The sequence below is a fragment of the Pezoporus wallicus genome, unplaced genomic scaffold, assembly GCF_028554395.1.
Source record: "Pezoporus wallicus isolate ANWC-B61680 ecotype Strahan unplaced genomic scaffold, APGP_CSIRO_Pwel_v1 scaffold_6446, whole genome shotgun sequence".
In the NCBI taxonomy this organism is placed as follows: domain Eukaryota; kingdom Metazoa; phylum Chordata; class Aves; order Psittaciformes; family Psittacidae; genus Pezoporus; species Pezoporus wallicus.
In genome coordinates this window covers 3,110,280-3,125,217 of record NW_026636264.1, presented here as the reverse complement: position 1 = coordinate 3,125,217, position 14,938 = coordinate 3,110,280, and the positions used below count along the sequence as shown (strand labels likewise).

Here is a 14,938-nt window from a genome sequence, read left to right as displayed (position 1 = left end):
GAGATCCCAAGAATACAAGAACAACAAAACCTAAGATGGTGATACGCAGAACAAGCAGCTTTAGAAACACTAAGCTTCTAAAGTTCTAAATCTGCCCTGTTTTGACTAAACCATGTGCTAATTAAAGTAACAGGAACTTTCCTTCTTTTTTTTTTTTAACAGATGTGATAGTTGAGTCAAATCTACTGAACTCAGAAACAGAAGCACGGACGAGTTTGCCTGATGTTCCGTATGAACCAGACCTTGATATTGAAATAGACTTTCCAAGAGGTATTGAATCTGCCATTTTAATAAACATCATGAAACAGATATTGTGGGCAACCATCATACCTTGTTTCATCATCCTTTCAGAGGAGCTTTATTTGATTGCAAAATCCACTTAGCTGTTAGTTAAAACTTTGCCATGCCATTGCAAGAGTGGGGACTTCTGAATTAATTCCTCCATCTTTCTAAATACAGTATTTGCAAGGGAATGCAAAGAAAAGGGGGCATTAACCTTTCACGAAGTTGGCAGCATCACTGTTACAGACATAGGAAAGCTGTTTTGAAGGCTCAAAGAGTCAATTGTCATAGAAAACAATAATGAGTTCATTCTTCAAACATCAGATACTTATTTCCATGGGAAATAAACTCAAGTTTATTAGAACATTGCAAGCTAATAAGCTGCTCTTGTGTTTCCTTTTAGTATCTTGTTAATGTCCGTACCTGTATTTAAAGAAGGTAGGATTATTTGAATTGGCAAGAAAATCACTACTTTGAGACCTTTCTTAAAAGAATGTCTTGGTTTTATGTATCACAATTTCTAGCACACTACAGAATGCAGGCAACAGTGTCTGTTCCCTTATACCACGTCCTAAGCAATCCTAGCGGTAGCTAGTGTCTCCCCTGACATAGCTTCTCTTGGACATACACCTCTCATACCTCCCATGGGTAGCTTCTCTATTTCATGTAGGAAGTTTCCTTTTGCCTCTTGTCATAGATACCTACACTGGATGCCTATACTGGCTTTCTCAGTTTGCTGTATGTCTAATTTAAAGTTCAGGTCTAGGGATTAGTCTTACCTTAGTATTATGAAGTTTATTAGCCAGGTGCATACTAGACCCTCTTTGTAAGAGAGGCTTGGTATATGGGAAAGTAAAATAGTGGGGAAAAAGAAAAATAATCAAAGTGGAGTAGTAAATAATAGTTTGTGATGGGTATTGATTAACACTGACGTGCTTCTGAGAAAGAAGATGAGAAACTAAACATGAGCCAGCAGTTTGCAATCACAGCCCAGAAACCAACCATGTCCTGGGCTGCATCAAAAGAAGTGTGACCAGCAGGTCGAAGGAGGTGATTCTACCCCTCTGCTCTCATGAGACCTCAGTTGGAGTATTGTGTACAGTTCTGGTGTCCCCCACGTAAGAAGGACATGGAACTGTTGGAACAAGTCCGGAGAAGGGCCAGGAGGATGACAAAGGAGGCTGGAGCACCTCCCATACAAAGACAGGCTGAGAAAGTAGGGGCTGTTCAGCCTGGAGAAGAGAAGGCTGCGTGGAGACCTCATACCAGCCTTCCAATATCTGAAGGGGGCCTGCAAGGATACTGGAGAGGGTCTGTAGTGACAGGACAAGGAGCAATGGGCTCAAGCTTAAACAGAGGAGATCTAGGTAGATACAAGGAAGAAATTCTTTACTGTTGGAGTGGGGAAGCACTGGAACAGATTGCCCAAGGAAGTTGTGAATGCTCCATCCATGGCAGTGTTCAGGGCCAGGTTGGACAGAGCCTACCTGTCCTATGTTGTGATTCTTAATGTTTTTAACCAGATATAATATGCTATATAAAATATGAAACTTGAATAGAAATGATGGCAATACATGAGTGCATGTAGTAAGTGTAGTAATTTTTTCACTCACAGCTGCTCATTCCTACCATAACTGAAACTTCCTGATACCAAAGACCTGCCTAGGAGGAAAAATTGTGTAAGGGTCCATAGTAAGAAATGATGCGTTAGTGACTTCAGATAGAGTTTGAAAATGTTGAGTATTGTGTCTTTCACAATTTATTTAGAGATACATATTTTGATAGCTTTGCTTTACTTTCAAAATAAGAATAGGTTTATTTCCTCCTACTGAAATCCAGTCTTTGGTAATGCTTATATGTGTGCTATTGTGGACCCCTTATGTTAATGCACACTGCTATAGTTAATTGTGGGGTTTTTCAAACCAGTTTCATTCAGAAGATGTTCAGAAATAAGTTTCTGTTAATGTATTTTCAGCAACTGAGGAGCTTGATACAGAAAATGAGTTTTTGTTACCTCCTGTTTTTGGGGAAGAGTACGAGGAACAGCCGAGGCCTCGGTCCAAAAAGAAGGTAATTTGATCATGCTATTAAAAAAAATCCAAAAAGCACAAAATCTAAGTGGGCAAAATATGCCAGGTTTTGTGGGTTTTTTCTTCAGTTCTCATACTGCTCTAAAACCTGCTACTGCCTATTCTTGCCTAATATCCTGTCTTTGTGGTATGTGTTTTTCAAATTCTGAGCCCATTTTTGCTTCACATTGATAGAATTGTCAATGTAATGTGCTAATGTATATGTACTTTCTGTACTTGCTTTTCTACTTCAAACAAAGCTGTGTTGGTTTAATTTGATAGTCAAATGGAAGAATGTTGGCATCACTGTGGCTTATAATGGCAGCTATAGCATCTCCTGTATAAAACAGTTTTTAAAAAAAACTGATTTGTTTGTAATTTTCCCAGATTTTATTTTCAGTCAAAAATCTTAGCTTACACATTGTGGATAAATTAGCCGTATTCTTTTATTTGGAAGGAAGCTAACAGGAAATAAGAGTTTCTGGTGCCTGGCACAATGTTGAAATGGTTTTGTTGCAATACCTGCAGTGGATATTGCAAATTTAAGAAAAAAACAGCCAACTTCTTAAAAAGCTTTCTAAGAATAAATGTGTCTTTCTAGTTTTAAATTCAGAATCCAGCCTGTTGGCATTATCTGCTGGACATTATTCACATATCCACTGCTGGACATGCTTTCATTTGGGACCAGTTCTGGCTTTTCCTCTGATGGGTTCAGTTGACCCTAAAAATTGACCTTCTGACATAGATTTGGAGCGATTTTAACTTTCTGCACATTAACACACTGAAATCCTGTAAACACACTGAATTACTTGGTGCATCATGTGTTTGTTGCTTAATACAGCATAACCAATACAGCAACTCCATTACCAAAATTACTCTGTTTGAAAGGTGAATTAGAAATGTCTGTCATCTTAAGAAATACTGTCCTTAGAGGAATGACACAGAAACTACTGACTGAAGCATATGTTGCTTTACACAGAGCATTCAGTTTGTAATTTGACCTGCAGTTTGCTTATTCTGCTCAGCTTCTGTGTTCCTGCTATTGGCAGTATTAACCACTGTGTTTCAATGGCAGGGAGTGAAGAGGAAAGCAGTGTCAGAATACCAGTCTCATGATGACAGCTCTGAAAACTCAGAGTGTAGTTTTCCATTCAAATATGCATATGGTGTAAATGCATGGAAGCACTGGGTGAAGTCTCGGTATTTAAATGAAGACCTTCCAGAATTAGAGGAACTGAAATCAAGTAAGTATTATCAAAAATTTGGCATCTAGATTCTTACTTGGTGGAGAGAATTGCTGTACTCACCTGATTTCCAACTGGAATTTTTAATAGGAGTTTTCACATATCCTTAATGTTCCCACAATGACTGGAATTATTTACCACAGAGTTGCCAAACCTTTTTTTTCCTTGCCTAGTTTTCCCTACTTGGTTCAGAATGCTGGGGCTCACACTGCTTCTGCAAGCCAGGACAGCGATTTTCTGGCTCTTCTCACTTTCTGTGATGATTTTGATTTTTTTTGTTTGCATCCTGGTTTTCCTCGTATTCTAACTCACCTTGAAGCTCACCCGTTTTCTGGACTTCTAAATTGCAAGGGCAGGGCATCCTGCTCTTTCTCTTGGAAAGGGATCTTCATCTGAGGCGTTACCTGGCTGTGGAGCTCTGATATGAGGTGACCTTTGTTCCTGTGGAACTTTGTTGCTCTTTCTGCAGTGCTCCTCTGTGTGTGCATTTGTATTGCGAGGGAGAAGGGAGATTGCTGCTACTCCTGCTGTTCTTCAGCTCCCACATGTATCTGAGCACTTTTGTGTAATACTGTTGAATCTTTGGAAACAGCTGTTTCTGGTGAAGGGCTCCCTCTACAGCACTATCTTCAGCATCTTGGGCCTCTTCCTTGTCATCCTTAGCTGTGCATGGCAGCACATTCATCAGTGGGTGATACTGTATTTTGGCTAACTAAACTTAACTCTAGTACCCTTTGATACAGACCTAACATTTAAACTGCTTAGTACATTAAGACTCATTCATAGGATAGTGGAGAGGACATTAAGCCAGTTTTCCACTTTCCAGTACAAAAATACCACATCCCACCCTCATTGTGTAAAAATTCTGTTGTGTAATGTAGCATTTTTTCTCTATTTTACAGCAAAGTCTGTGAAATTAAAGGAAGATCTATTATCACATACTTCAGCTGAGTTAAACTATGGATTGACACATTTTGTCAATGAAATTCGAAGGCCAAATGGAGAGAACTATGCACCTGACAGCATCTATTACCTGTGTCTTGGGATTCAGGAGGTTAGTAAAAGCTGTTGAGGTGGGAAGCAGAGCTGCTAATTTGACTCTAAGCCACTTCAGTGAAAAAATGAAGATCATGTGGATTTACTGGCTAGGAGCTATTAATATAACACAGGCTGACGTGTAAATCACGTTGTAGAAAGCTATTTGTATAGAAAATGAGTTTGCAGAACCATCCTGAAAACTCAAATGCAGACTGGTGTATTGTAATAATCTTAAACTTCTTGCTTGGTTAAAGCAAAGAATTTGCAGTCTAAAATAGCATAGTTTTTCCAGATTCTGTGCTTCATTTTGTTTGCTAAGGATGGCTTAATGTAAAACCAGAGTGAAACAAGGCATGATCTGTGAATGTTATACTAATTTAATTACTTAGCATATAGTAGAAACAAGCTATCTGAAGTGTCCCTTTTGGGAGAGTCTAATTCAGTGAATACTGGAGACTGTCAAAGTCAGGCTTTTTTGTAGAGTGCAGGAAGCTCTGCTATATTGACTGTCTTACACACACCCTGCCACTGAATTGTAATTACATTGAATTTTGAAGATAAAGGGAGTCAGTTTAGTTGCATCACATGTAAAGGCAATAACATAATAAGATAATTAGAAAACCCGTTCCACAGTTTATCTTTTAAGCAGAGGATGTCATAATTTTTGGTACATGAGGCAAATCATAGATAAAAATAAGCAGTGTTCAGAGCACAAAAATTCATTCAATAAAAAATGTGTATGATGTGGAAAGCAAGCTGTGCACAGGCTTTGCAATCCTGCTTAAATGGTCTCATACTTAAGGCAGAGACCATGAATCAGATAACGATTTTTAAAATCACAATCTTCTTAAAATAAATGGTACTTTCCCTAATTTTTCTGTATTGAGAGTATACAGAATTAAGGATCTTTTCCTCATAGTTGAAATTTGAGAAGCGAACATTCATTGTTTGGCATTTTAGTCAATATTGGTGCAAGGTATGTTTCAAATTCAGCTAGCTTTCTGCTTCTTCACTTGCATGATATATCATCCCTCTGTATCTGTCTGTTCAACTGAAAATACAGTAAGCTAATAAACAATACACAGGGTGAGTCTTTATGAAATGGAACTCAACTAATACTTTTTTCTTTGTGCCTTTGACATTGTTTCGTCTACTGTGAAAGTTAGTTATAAAAACTTCATTGGTGTTTGTTTAGCTCATAGGAACCAAAGTTTGTGTGGCACAACATAACTGTGAGCCCTAATGCACATACACAACGCTGGAACATTAGAGGAACAACTTGTGATCATTTTACTGTGGTCATAGGTTATACTTGGTGCCCAGTATTTAATTCAAGTAACAGTAACAGCACCATTTCATTGGCCCAATTGTGCCACTGCTATTCAGACTGGTAGGAAGATGTGTTCTGTTCTGTGGAATTTGCAGTTCGTGAAGGCAGACAGCAAGTGAGGGACAGAAACATGTACGCTTGTGAGCTGTCACAAGTAGCAGCCAATATCTGTGTTAATGCCAAATTGCATGTAAATGGGCATGTGTTACCCTTCTGAAGAAAGAGATTTAAACAAGTTAGTGGTACGCTAAATGCAATGTAATTGTTGTAATGTGCAACAAAACTCCATTGCCTTATAGTATTTTCTTAGTCCTCCTTTCCATCTGACAACCCCAATGTGGGTACTACTGAAACAGAATACTACTACTGCATAAAAGATATTTTCTGTTTAACTCAGAAGCAGCTGAGAGATTAAATGATGCCATTTAATGATAAAGTTGTGCCAGATATCATTAATGGTTTGCTAACTTAGAGTTAAGCTTCTCTTCAAAGGAAGAAAATGTGGAAGCTGTTAGAAAAAGAGAATTACTGCATGGCTAAGGGCTCAGGTTGGAGCTTTTGGGTGCAATACAGTTTGTGCACAGGGAAGTGCGTAGGAGTCTTCAAATCTTAGGTTGTTTCTTTGACTTTGTAAAATGACTGTTTTTCTTAAAGGAAACACTGGAAAATCTGTTCCAGGAAACCTCAGTACCTAAGTGAAATGGTACATTTTCTCAGTTCAGGTTCATGTGCAGCTGAAATTGTTCTGCTTCCAGCCAGAAATGCTTCCATAACAGTTTTGATAACTCTGGAGTACTGATCCTGAAAAATACCATTCTTAAAGTCTGTTGCATGGTCAGGCAGGCACCTAGTGGTTTAGCCAAACACTTCTTCTGAAGCAGGAAAGAAATATTTTTAGTTGATCTGTCACAGGCTTCTGTGGGCATTGGTTTTGAATCAGTTTTGAGTCTTACTTCAGTTTCATTGCTGGGGTTCAGTGTGAGTGTTTAATGCAAACCAAAGAACAAGAAAATTCATGGAGGAAAAATGTGTCAGGGAACAAGGGCAAACCCCATGAAGCTTATAGTAAGCTGTATTGTCTGGTTTAGAATTGCTTTGTAAAATCAAAACTGATATATGTAGAAACAAGTACATTTTGGAGAATATTGCGCTTTGAAGAATTAGTTAAATATATAAAATAGTTACCTAAATGAAGATGTTGTGTTGGTAACTTCTAGAAAGTGTATTCGTTCTGTTAGGGTGGTGAGGCACTGGAATGGGTTGCCCAGGGAGGTTGTGAATGCTCCATCCCTGGCAGTCTTCAAGGCCAGGTTGGACGAGGCCTTGGGTGACATGGTTTAGCGTAAGGTGTCCCTGCCCATGGCAGGGGGGTTGGAACTAGATGATCTTAAGGTCCTTTCCAACCCTAATGACTCTATGATTCTATTCTATGATTTTTTTCCTGATTATAAAACTAAGTGCAAAGATAAGGAAATCAAGGTAATGCTGAACTGCCTAGTATAAATGAGTGCTATGTCTATTTCAAGTATGTGTACAGAAATAGATGCCGTTTCCAGGAGTCAGTACATTTTTTTATGTCTGTCACTTTTATTGCCTTCACTAGCAACAGGCTTGTTCATGCAAAGATAACTCTGAAGTGGAAAATTCAAGAAGCCAATCTTCCATTTCTTAGAAATGTCTCCAGTAGAGGATAATGTCAAATAATAGTATAGCCCTCAGTTGTTCCTTCTTGGTAAAGGTTCAGAAGAGTTTCTGTTGGTCAGGTGAAGAGGGTTAAGATAACCAGATTGCAGAACAGGCACTGCTGTATCATTTCCACAAGTATATGTTTGGGGTTTTTTTTTTGCTCCCAGTCTGTGTTGAAGATGCTTCTATCAGTGTTCAGAGTTCATGTTTGAACTAGGAGATTCTGGATAACTGTGTGGGGGTTTTGTGGTTTGTGTGTATTTATTGTGTTTTATTTTTCTTTGAAGATCTGGGTGGAGGGAAAGATAAATTAGTTGGGGTTTTAATTTATTTTTGGTTTGTTGTTTTTTTTAATGACTCCCAAGTCACTGACAACATTGTACACAGAAAATTTTAGAGAAAAATGTTAAGAGTTGTAATTAATCTGCGATTCATATACTGTTAGAAATTTACAAGGTATGTTATATTGGATGTGGCTTTTAACCGCTAAATACTGGAAAAGTGTCATTGCTTTCTTTTTAGAAACTGGTGGGTTTTTTGTTTTCTGTGGTTTTTTTTTAGTTTTGGGGTTTTTTTTTTGAAGTGCAAGCACTGTACTGATAACCCTGTAGTACGGAACTGTTCTAATCTGCAATTGTAAATATTGTGTCTCTCTCTTTCGTGTAGTATTTATATGGAAGTAATCGAAAAGACAACATATTTATTGATCCAATCTACCAGACGTTTGAACAGGAATTAAATAAAATCCTTAAAAGTTGGCAACCAAGCATACTTCCAGATGGTAATTTTCTTTTTGGTCATGTATGTTTTTAATTTCTCAATAGTTCTGTATTCTTAAGCATGTAGGTATATGCAAACACTTTATGCATTGTGATAGTAGCTGATTAAAATCATAAATATATTATCTAAGAGTTCAATTGTTCTTATTATTCTTATTGTTTTGTTTCTTGATAATCCCTGCTGCCAGAGTTGATTTTTGTTAATCTTAAATTGACTGTCCATTTTCAGGAGGGAAAGGTAGAATAAGCAGCTGCTCTTCAACCTGTACTTTTTACCTGGCCTGAATTTATTTTTTGCCCAGGGAAGCAGGCAGGCACTGGGCTATGTGTGGGTAGAGCTAATGAGCTGTGTATTTTAGCCTTTCTTATCTGGACTGAAAGGACTCTTTGCTGGAGGCCTTGCCTGAACAGAATAAAATGAAATCAAAAATACGCTTTTTATGAAGGGATTAAGATTAGACCCTTGAGCATTTGGTTTTAAGTAATAACATGAGGGTGCTGCATGTCAACAGTACTGTTGTAATTTAACAGAAATGTATTCTGTGTGAAACTGGTATTTCCTACTGACTGTCTCTTCCTGAAATGGTGGGTATCTGTGTCTTGAAGAGGTGGTTTTGGGGGTGTAGACATATAATTAAATATGCTTATTAAACTCTTCTATCATGAGCACTTATTAACAGTAAACAAAAACTTGATTCTTTTGCACCCGGACAGTTTATGGGCTGATCCATTGTATTTTCTCTCTTCTTTTTCTGAAGGATCAATATTCTCAAGAGTTGAAGAAGATTACCTTTGGAGGATTAAACAGCTAGGATCGCATTCACCTGTTGCTCTTCTGAATACTCTGTTCTACTTTAACACTAAATACTTTGGCCTGAAAACAGTGGAGCAGCACTTAAGACTTTCTTTTGGCACTGTTTTTAGACAGTGGAAAAAAAATCCTCTAACAAAGGAAAGCAAAGCTTGTCTTCGATATCAAGTGTCTTCCCTGTGCAGAGCTGATACTGAAGGTACTATGGCAGTTCAAAATTAGTATTGCAGCAGCATCCACATTGCACTCCTCTGAGGGACATCTGGTCACCTTGTCAGGAGCCAGAGGTCTGCCTTTGCATGAAATTCAGCAGCCCTCTGCTCCGAGATCTTTAATAAGAGTGTGTGGTCTCTGCATTAAATGACCTCTTTGAGCCCACTGGTCTCCATGCTAAATGCTGTGACTTTGTTGTGGCTGTGGGTTGCATTTCCAGTTTGCAGATATGCATAATTGTGGTGAACAAAATGTGGTACTTAGTGGGCTGCTAACTCTGGGAAGTTTACTGAAAAATGTAAAGTAACTTCAAGTTATAGCTTAGATGTTGATTTTCTTCTTGAAGATAAGATTACTACTGGAAAAAGGAAACATGAAGATGATGAACCAGTGTTTGAACAAATTGAAAACACATCTGATCCAGCTAGATGCCCTGTGAAAATGTTTGAGTGCTATCTGTCTAAAAGGTAAGTATGATAAAGGGTAATACAGAAGTTGTCTGGGGAAGACAAAGTACAAATGTTTTGGTACAGCGTGAAATACACTGAAGCAAAGATTGGACTGAGATCTTCTGAAAAAAAATATTTAAATGAAAGCATTGATATCTCCTATTCTGTATCTGGACAAGACATGCAGAAAATGCAGGAGCAGTAGAGTATTTCGTGGTTAAATGTCAAGGATTCCATTTGAGAATGACAGTATGATTCAATTTTTTGACCTGGAAACACCATGTATCTCTGCAGAGAATTACCAGCAAGACATTCAGTAGATTCTGCTGCTGAGGGTTTCATTTGTGAGGTCCCCGTTTCTTCAGTAAGAACTGGATTGAGACAATCTGAAATAGATTCTTTTGAGATACCTCATTTGAAAGAATCCTTAAAATATTTTGTAGTAGAAGAAGTACTACTGACAGTAACCCAGCATTTAGAAATAGCTTGTTTCCTTCCAATCTGCACAGAAATCAATACATTAGAAAGAGAAGCTTGGGCAACTCTTAAAAAAATAATTTGCAGCTAAGTTTTAGAGTTGTTCGAAAATAGGATTTTGTGGGAAATACTTTAATTGAACAGCCATTTGAGCAACTGATTTTAATGTAGATTTTATGTAACTCTAAGTGATGCCAAGGTAATGAAATCACATTGCATATACAACACAATAAATCAAGTGTGAGGCCAAACATATAAGGAAACAGCATGTTATTCTTAAAAATAAAGAGCGAGCTTGGGCAAAGTGTAGGCAGACATGCAAGTATGTGATGTTATAGGGAGAAGTAAATAGTAACTTCTTGTCTGGTAATGCAAGCAGCTGTTTTCATAAACTCAGTTACTTCTGATTGTTGCAGGGTTTGGAGTTTTTTGCCTTCACATTATCTACTGCCACAGTTTGGAGAGGGTATATTGTTAAAAGGTTGAAGCTGGATTTTTGAATTGACTTACTTGGCTGGTAGGGAGGAGAGAGCAACTAATTTCTTTTTCTTTAGAAACATGTCAGTTTGAGGAAAAGAATGCACTTAAACACATTTGGAGCATTGTTTATGGTATGGTTTCAAGTCCTGCTGTCTTACATATGTTAGTCACCATTGCGAACTAGAGCAGCGGCCTGCTTCTCCTAGTTCCACTTCTGATAACATATACCTCACATCTTTGATGAAATAATTTTAATAAAATATTTAATGCTTTAAAAGCTATTATAAAATTTACGGTAATGTTGTAATTCAAGGTAATACTGTAAAACTGTTGTAAAATTTAAGATAATACCAGCTGTTTGAAATACACTTGGCAACTAGTCGATGCTCTGGGGACGTTGCATTGCCTGGTCTAGGGCCAGACTGGGCATGGCACTTTCTGTGAACAAGAACCATATTAATCCACATTAATACTTCTTTTCCTTTCTTTTCTTTTTTTGAACTTGCCTAGACACAGTTAGAGCTTCATTTGTGCAGGATGTTGGAATTGCTAACATGCTCGTTTGTCCTGTGAGGCTGTTTTTCTAACCCCCTGTATTTTCCCCCTTATAGCCCGCAGAATCTGAATCAGAGGATGGACATGTTCTATCTGCAGCCAGAGTGCTCTGTGTCCGCAGAGAGTCCCATCTGGTACACTGCCACTTCACTGGACCGCAACACTTTAGAAAATATGCTCGTACGGGTTCTTTTAGTAAAAGATATTTATGATAAAGACAATTATGAACTGGATGAAGACATAGATTAAACAAGCTTCCAAAAACTGTCAAGAAAACAAACAGCATTAGATATAGTCATGCTGCTAGACCTTTACTATGGAAAACATTTCAAGTTTACCCTTTGTTTTATGAGTTTTGTAGCAGTGTGTACCCTGGCCTGGGTATTGCCATGTAAATAATCTGTGAGTGAAAGTTTCCATTATTCTGTGTAGTGGTTTTAGGATACATAACAAACACATTTCAGATTATTTTTTTTAATTATTATTTATTTGATTAGGTATGTTTGTAACCTTTTACATTGCAAAATATGAATGAGAATGTGCCATGTGTAATTTTTTTTTTCCCCTTGTAGTAAGAGACGTCCATATTGCACAACTCTGCTCTTGGAAGCTCCCTTGAAAGGAGGCTGTTTAAATGGGTTCTTAAACCGGATGGTTGTGTATGGGTAGCACTACTAAAATTTAGAACTTGCTGTGTCTTTCAGAATTTTTAAATGAATTGTAAACTAATAGTTTTTTTACTTTTTAGTTACTGAAGCCTTATAAGGTTATGTAGAGAGATCCCATCTTATGTACCAAAAATAGACAAAAGAGAATGCTGTCAATATTGGTGTACTGTAATGTGAATCTATTCTGGTGAAGACATCTTTTTTCTTTTTTTTTTTTGTTGCCCTTATTAAAACCTTAGTGTCCTTTCCATATCTGTGACTCTCTCTCAATTGCCCCTACAAATAAAATATATATATATAAAAACAAATGAATATAAGCTTAAAGCATGTGGTCATCATGACATGTATTTTGTAAAATAAAAGAGAAAATCAAAACAAAACCCCTCAAAAAAAAAAAGGAAAGGGAAAATTAAAAAAGAAAAATAGACATGTCTGATGCCAATGCTGTATAATTCTTTTCCATCTCTACTTTTACAACCATAAATGTTGGTACCTCATATTACTGTAAGTCTGTCCTTTGTAGCCTTAGAAAAAGGGATTTTATGCTGTATTACATGAAGTAATATGGTATGCTAAATGTTTTACTTCTGTTTCTCGTTTCATTGCTGTATTTAAATACAGTCAGTACTTGATTAAGGGTGGGAAAATTCTTTTAACTAATGCCTGCATTCAAAAGCCATATAAGACGTGAAGTTGCAGAAAGTTGAAAGACAATTTTTTTGAAGAAAAGTCCTTTCATTTGTTCAGTATCCTTTCGTTGTGCTCACTTTGCATAAGGAGTCTAATTTCCAGATACACATTTAGCTGCTTAAGTTTTGTTACTTGCTCTTGTTTAACTGATGCAAGCAATATGGTGGTTTGTGCAATGGTTTTGCTATTGTACTGAAAAAATGTAGTAGAATATTCTACTATGAAATAATCATAAGTTTGGCTCTCCTAAATGGCATTACGCATCTTTTGAGAGGAATCATCTACTAAAGGGAAAACTTTCTATGTATATGTATTACCACCTGAGGATTTATTTCCTGCAAGGGCTGCATGACATTTTCCTTTTTCTTAGCTTAAGAGAATGCACATAGGGATGCATCTTTCTATATAGAGAAATAAAGCTTCGGTTGCTTTGTTTTGTTAAACAAGTTTATTTAAATATCTGCTATTTTCATGTGTCCATATGTATTAACTTCAGAGGTGCCACTGTTTCAAAAGTAGATGTATATCTCCATGTGTAATTTATTTATTTATTTTCTGGTGGCTCTGCTCTTCCTGTGGGGAAAAAAAAAACAACTATGCAGCACCAGTGAGTAGATCACTAGCAGCTCTAATGCTTTTTTCCCTTTGTGAGTGAATACAAAAGAACTTAGTTCACTAAGGCTTGTTTTTTGAAGTAACAACCATAGAATGTGCCCATGATACATAAAACTGATGAAATCAGGAGTTATAAAACATAGTTTTGTTCTGATTTCTCCAGCTGAGCACCTGACTTTACCTTAAGTTAAATTTTTACATATGGGAATAGTAATTACTAATTACGTGCCTAAAATGCATCATGTGCTTAACTTGAAATATTTAATTTAAGCTACATTTAAGTATTTTGAGAAATAGCAATAAATATCACTTGCAGCCCCTTCTTTGCATTTCTGACATCAAGAACTTCAGCAGGGGCTTCAATCACTCCATGATTAAAACTGTTTAACCACAAACACTCTTTTTAAAAACTACAAACTTTCAGTGTGAAGCTTAAAAGAACCCTAAATCAGGTCTGAAGTTAAGTGTGTGTATTGAGTGCTCTGTCTTAAACAGTAAACATTTGTTCTCAAAATCAGATAACAGCTATTTCTTAGATAATAGGGTCAGTTTTAAGTATGGCATGTTGACTGATGGACATTTTTCGTGGCATTAGAAAATAATGCTTCCTAAAGTTCATCAGAATACACATTATTATCCCAAATTCCTTCAGTTTTTTACCCAAGGTTCACCTTTCATCAGTAAAATGCTCAAGTTAGGCTTCAAAATAGAAGGTTTTACATACAGATCCATGCTGGAAATACAGATGGTTGTCAAAAAAATAACTTTTATTCCAGAAGATGGAGCTATTCCATCATCAGCAATAATGTTTTTTCAATTGGTTTGTGTGTTTAGACAGAACGTTGTAAGCTGCCAATATAGTGCAGTCAAGAATGCATCATGGTTCAATGTATGCATTTTATTCCTAAATTTGAATGGTGATGCAAAATGCAATAAAATGCCTTAGTTCTGAGAATACAGACATGCGATTTTATAATAATTAGGAGGTCTGGGCAAATACGTTTTCTTTGTAAGAACTGTCAGCAGCTGGACTAGGATCAGGTTGGTGTCAACTGCAGGTTGCTGTGCAGAAAAACATACAGTCCCCTGTTCTGTACAGAGGTTCCAAGTCAGTGATAATTATTAGGAACTTGCTTTGCCATGAGAGCGGTGTGAAGTGGTTGTCCTGGCCACCCCTGTGGCTCACCTGAGACCTGCAGTGTAGATGGCGCTGGCAGCACAGGCAGTCCAGGAAGGGTTTTCCTAACTTCTCAAATCATGGCAGCATGTGCTCTGCATCTCCTTAGGCTGATATCTAGTACTGAACAACTCACAGGTGAAGTAGTAGGCTTAAGATACTGAGGAAATCAGATGGCAGAAGTAGGCAAATTACATAAAAATAAGTTCAGAGTGAGAAATAGTGAAAAAGTCATACAATTTTCAGAAAATAATTTTGGTTTTCTTCTATAAATACTTGTCTGCAGTCATTGAGGAAAATGCAGCTCTTTCTAGTTACTGATCTAAGCATAAATTGCAACAGTTAATTTTTATGGAACAAAAGGTTGTGGTTGTG

At 37.1% G+C, this 14,938-nt stretch overlaps 1 protein-coding gene across 11 annotated transcripts in view; it reads left to right on the top strand.

Moving 5' to 3' along the window:
* Positions 1-13,217, top strand: part of ZMYM2 (zinc finger MYM-type containing 2) — an 84,597-nt gene extending 71,380 nt beyond the window's left edge. For 8 of the 11 annotated variants that reach the window (XM_057399668.1, XM_057399677.1, XM_057399667.1 and 5 more), the window contains 8 exons: positions 163-270; positions 2,258-2,352; positions 3,427-3,595; positions 4,498-4,649; positions 8,316-8,430; positions 9,187-9,438; positions 9,799-9,919; positions 11,470-13,022. In XM_057399668.1, coding sequence (XP_057255651.1) covers positions 163-270; positions 2,258-2,352; positions 3,427-3,595; positions 4,498-4,649; positions 8,316-8,430; positions 9,187-9,438; positions 9,799-9,919; positions 11,470-11,662 — 1,205 coding nt within the window. In that variant the 3' untranslated portion in view covers positions 11,663-13,022. Of the gene's footprint in view, positions 1-162; positions 271-2,257; positions 2,353-3,426; positions 3,596-4,497; positions 4,650-8,315; positions 8,431-9,186; positions 9,439-9,798; positions 9,920-11,469 lie in introns of all 11 variants that reach the window. The other 3 variants (XM_057399676.1, XM_057399673.1, XM_057399669.1) reach the window with 1 other exon arrangement.
* The last annotated feature ends 1,721 nt before the right edge of the window (positions 13,218-14,938 follow it).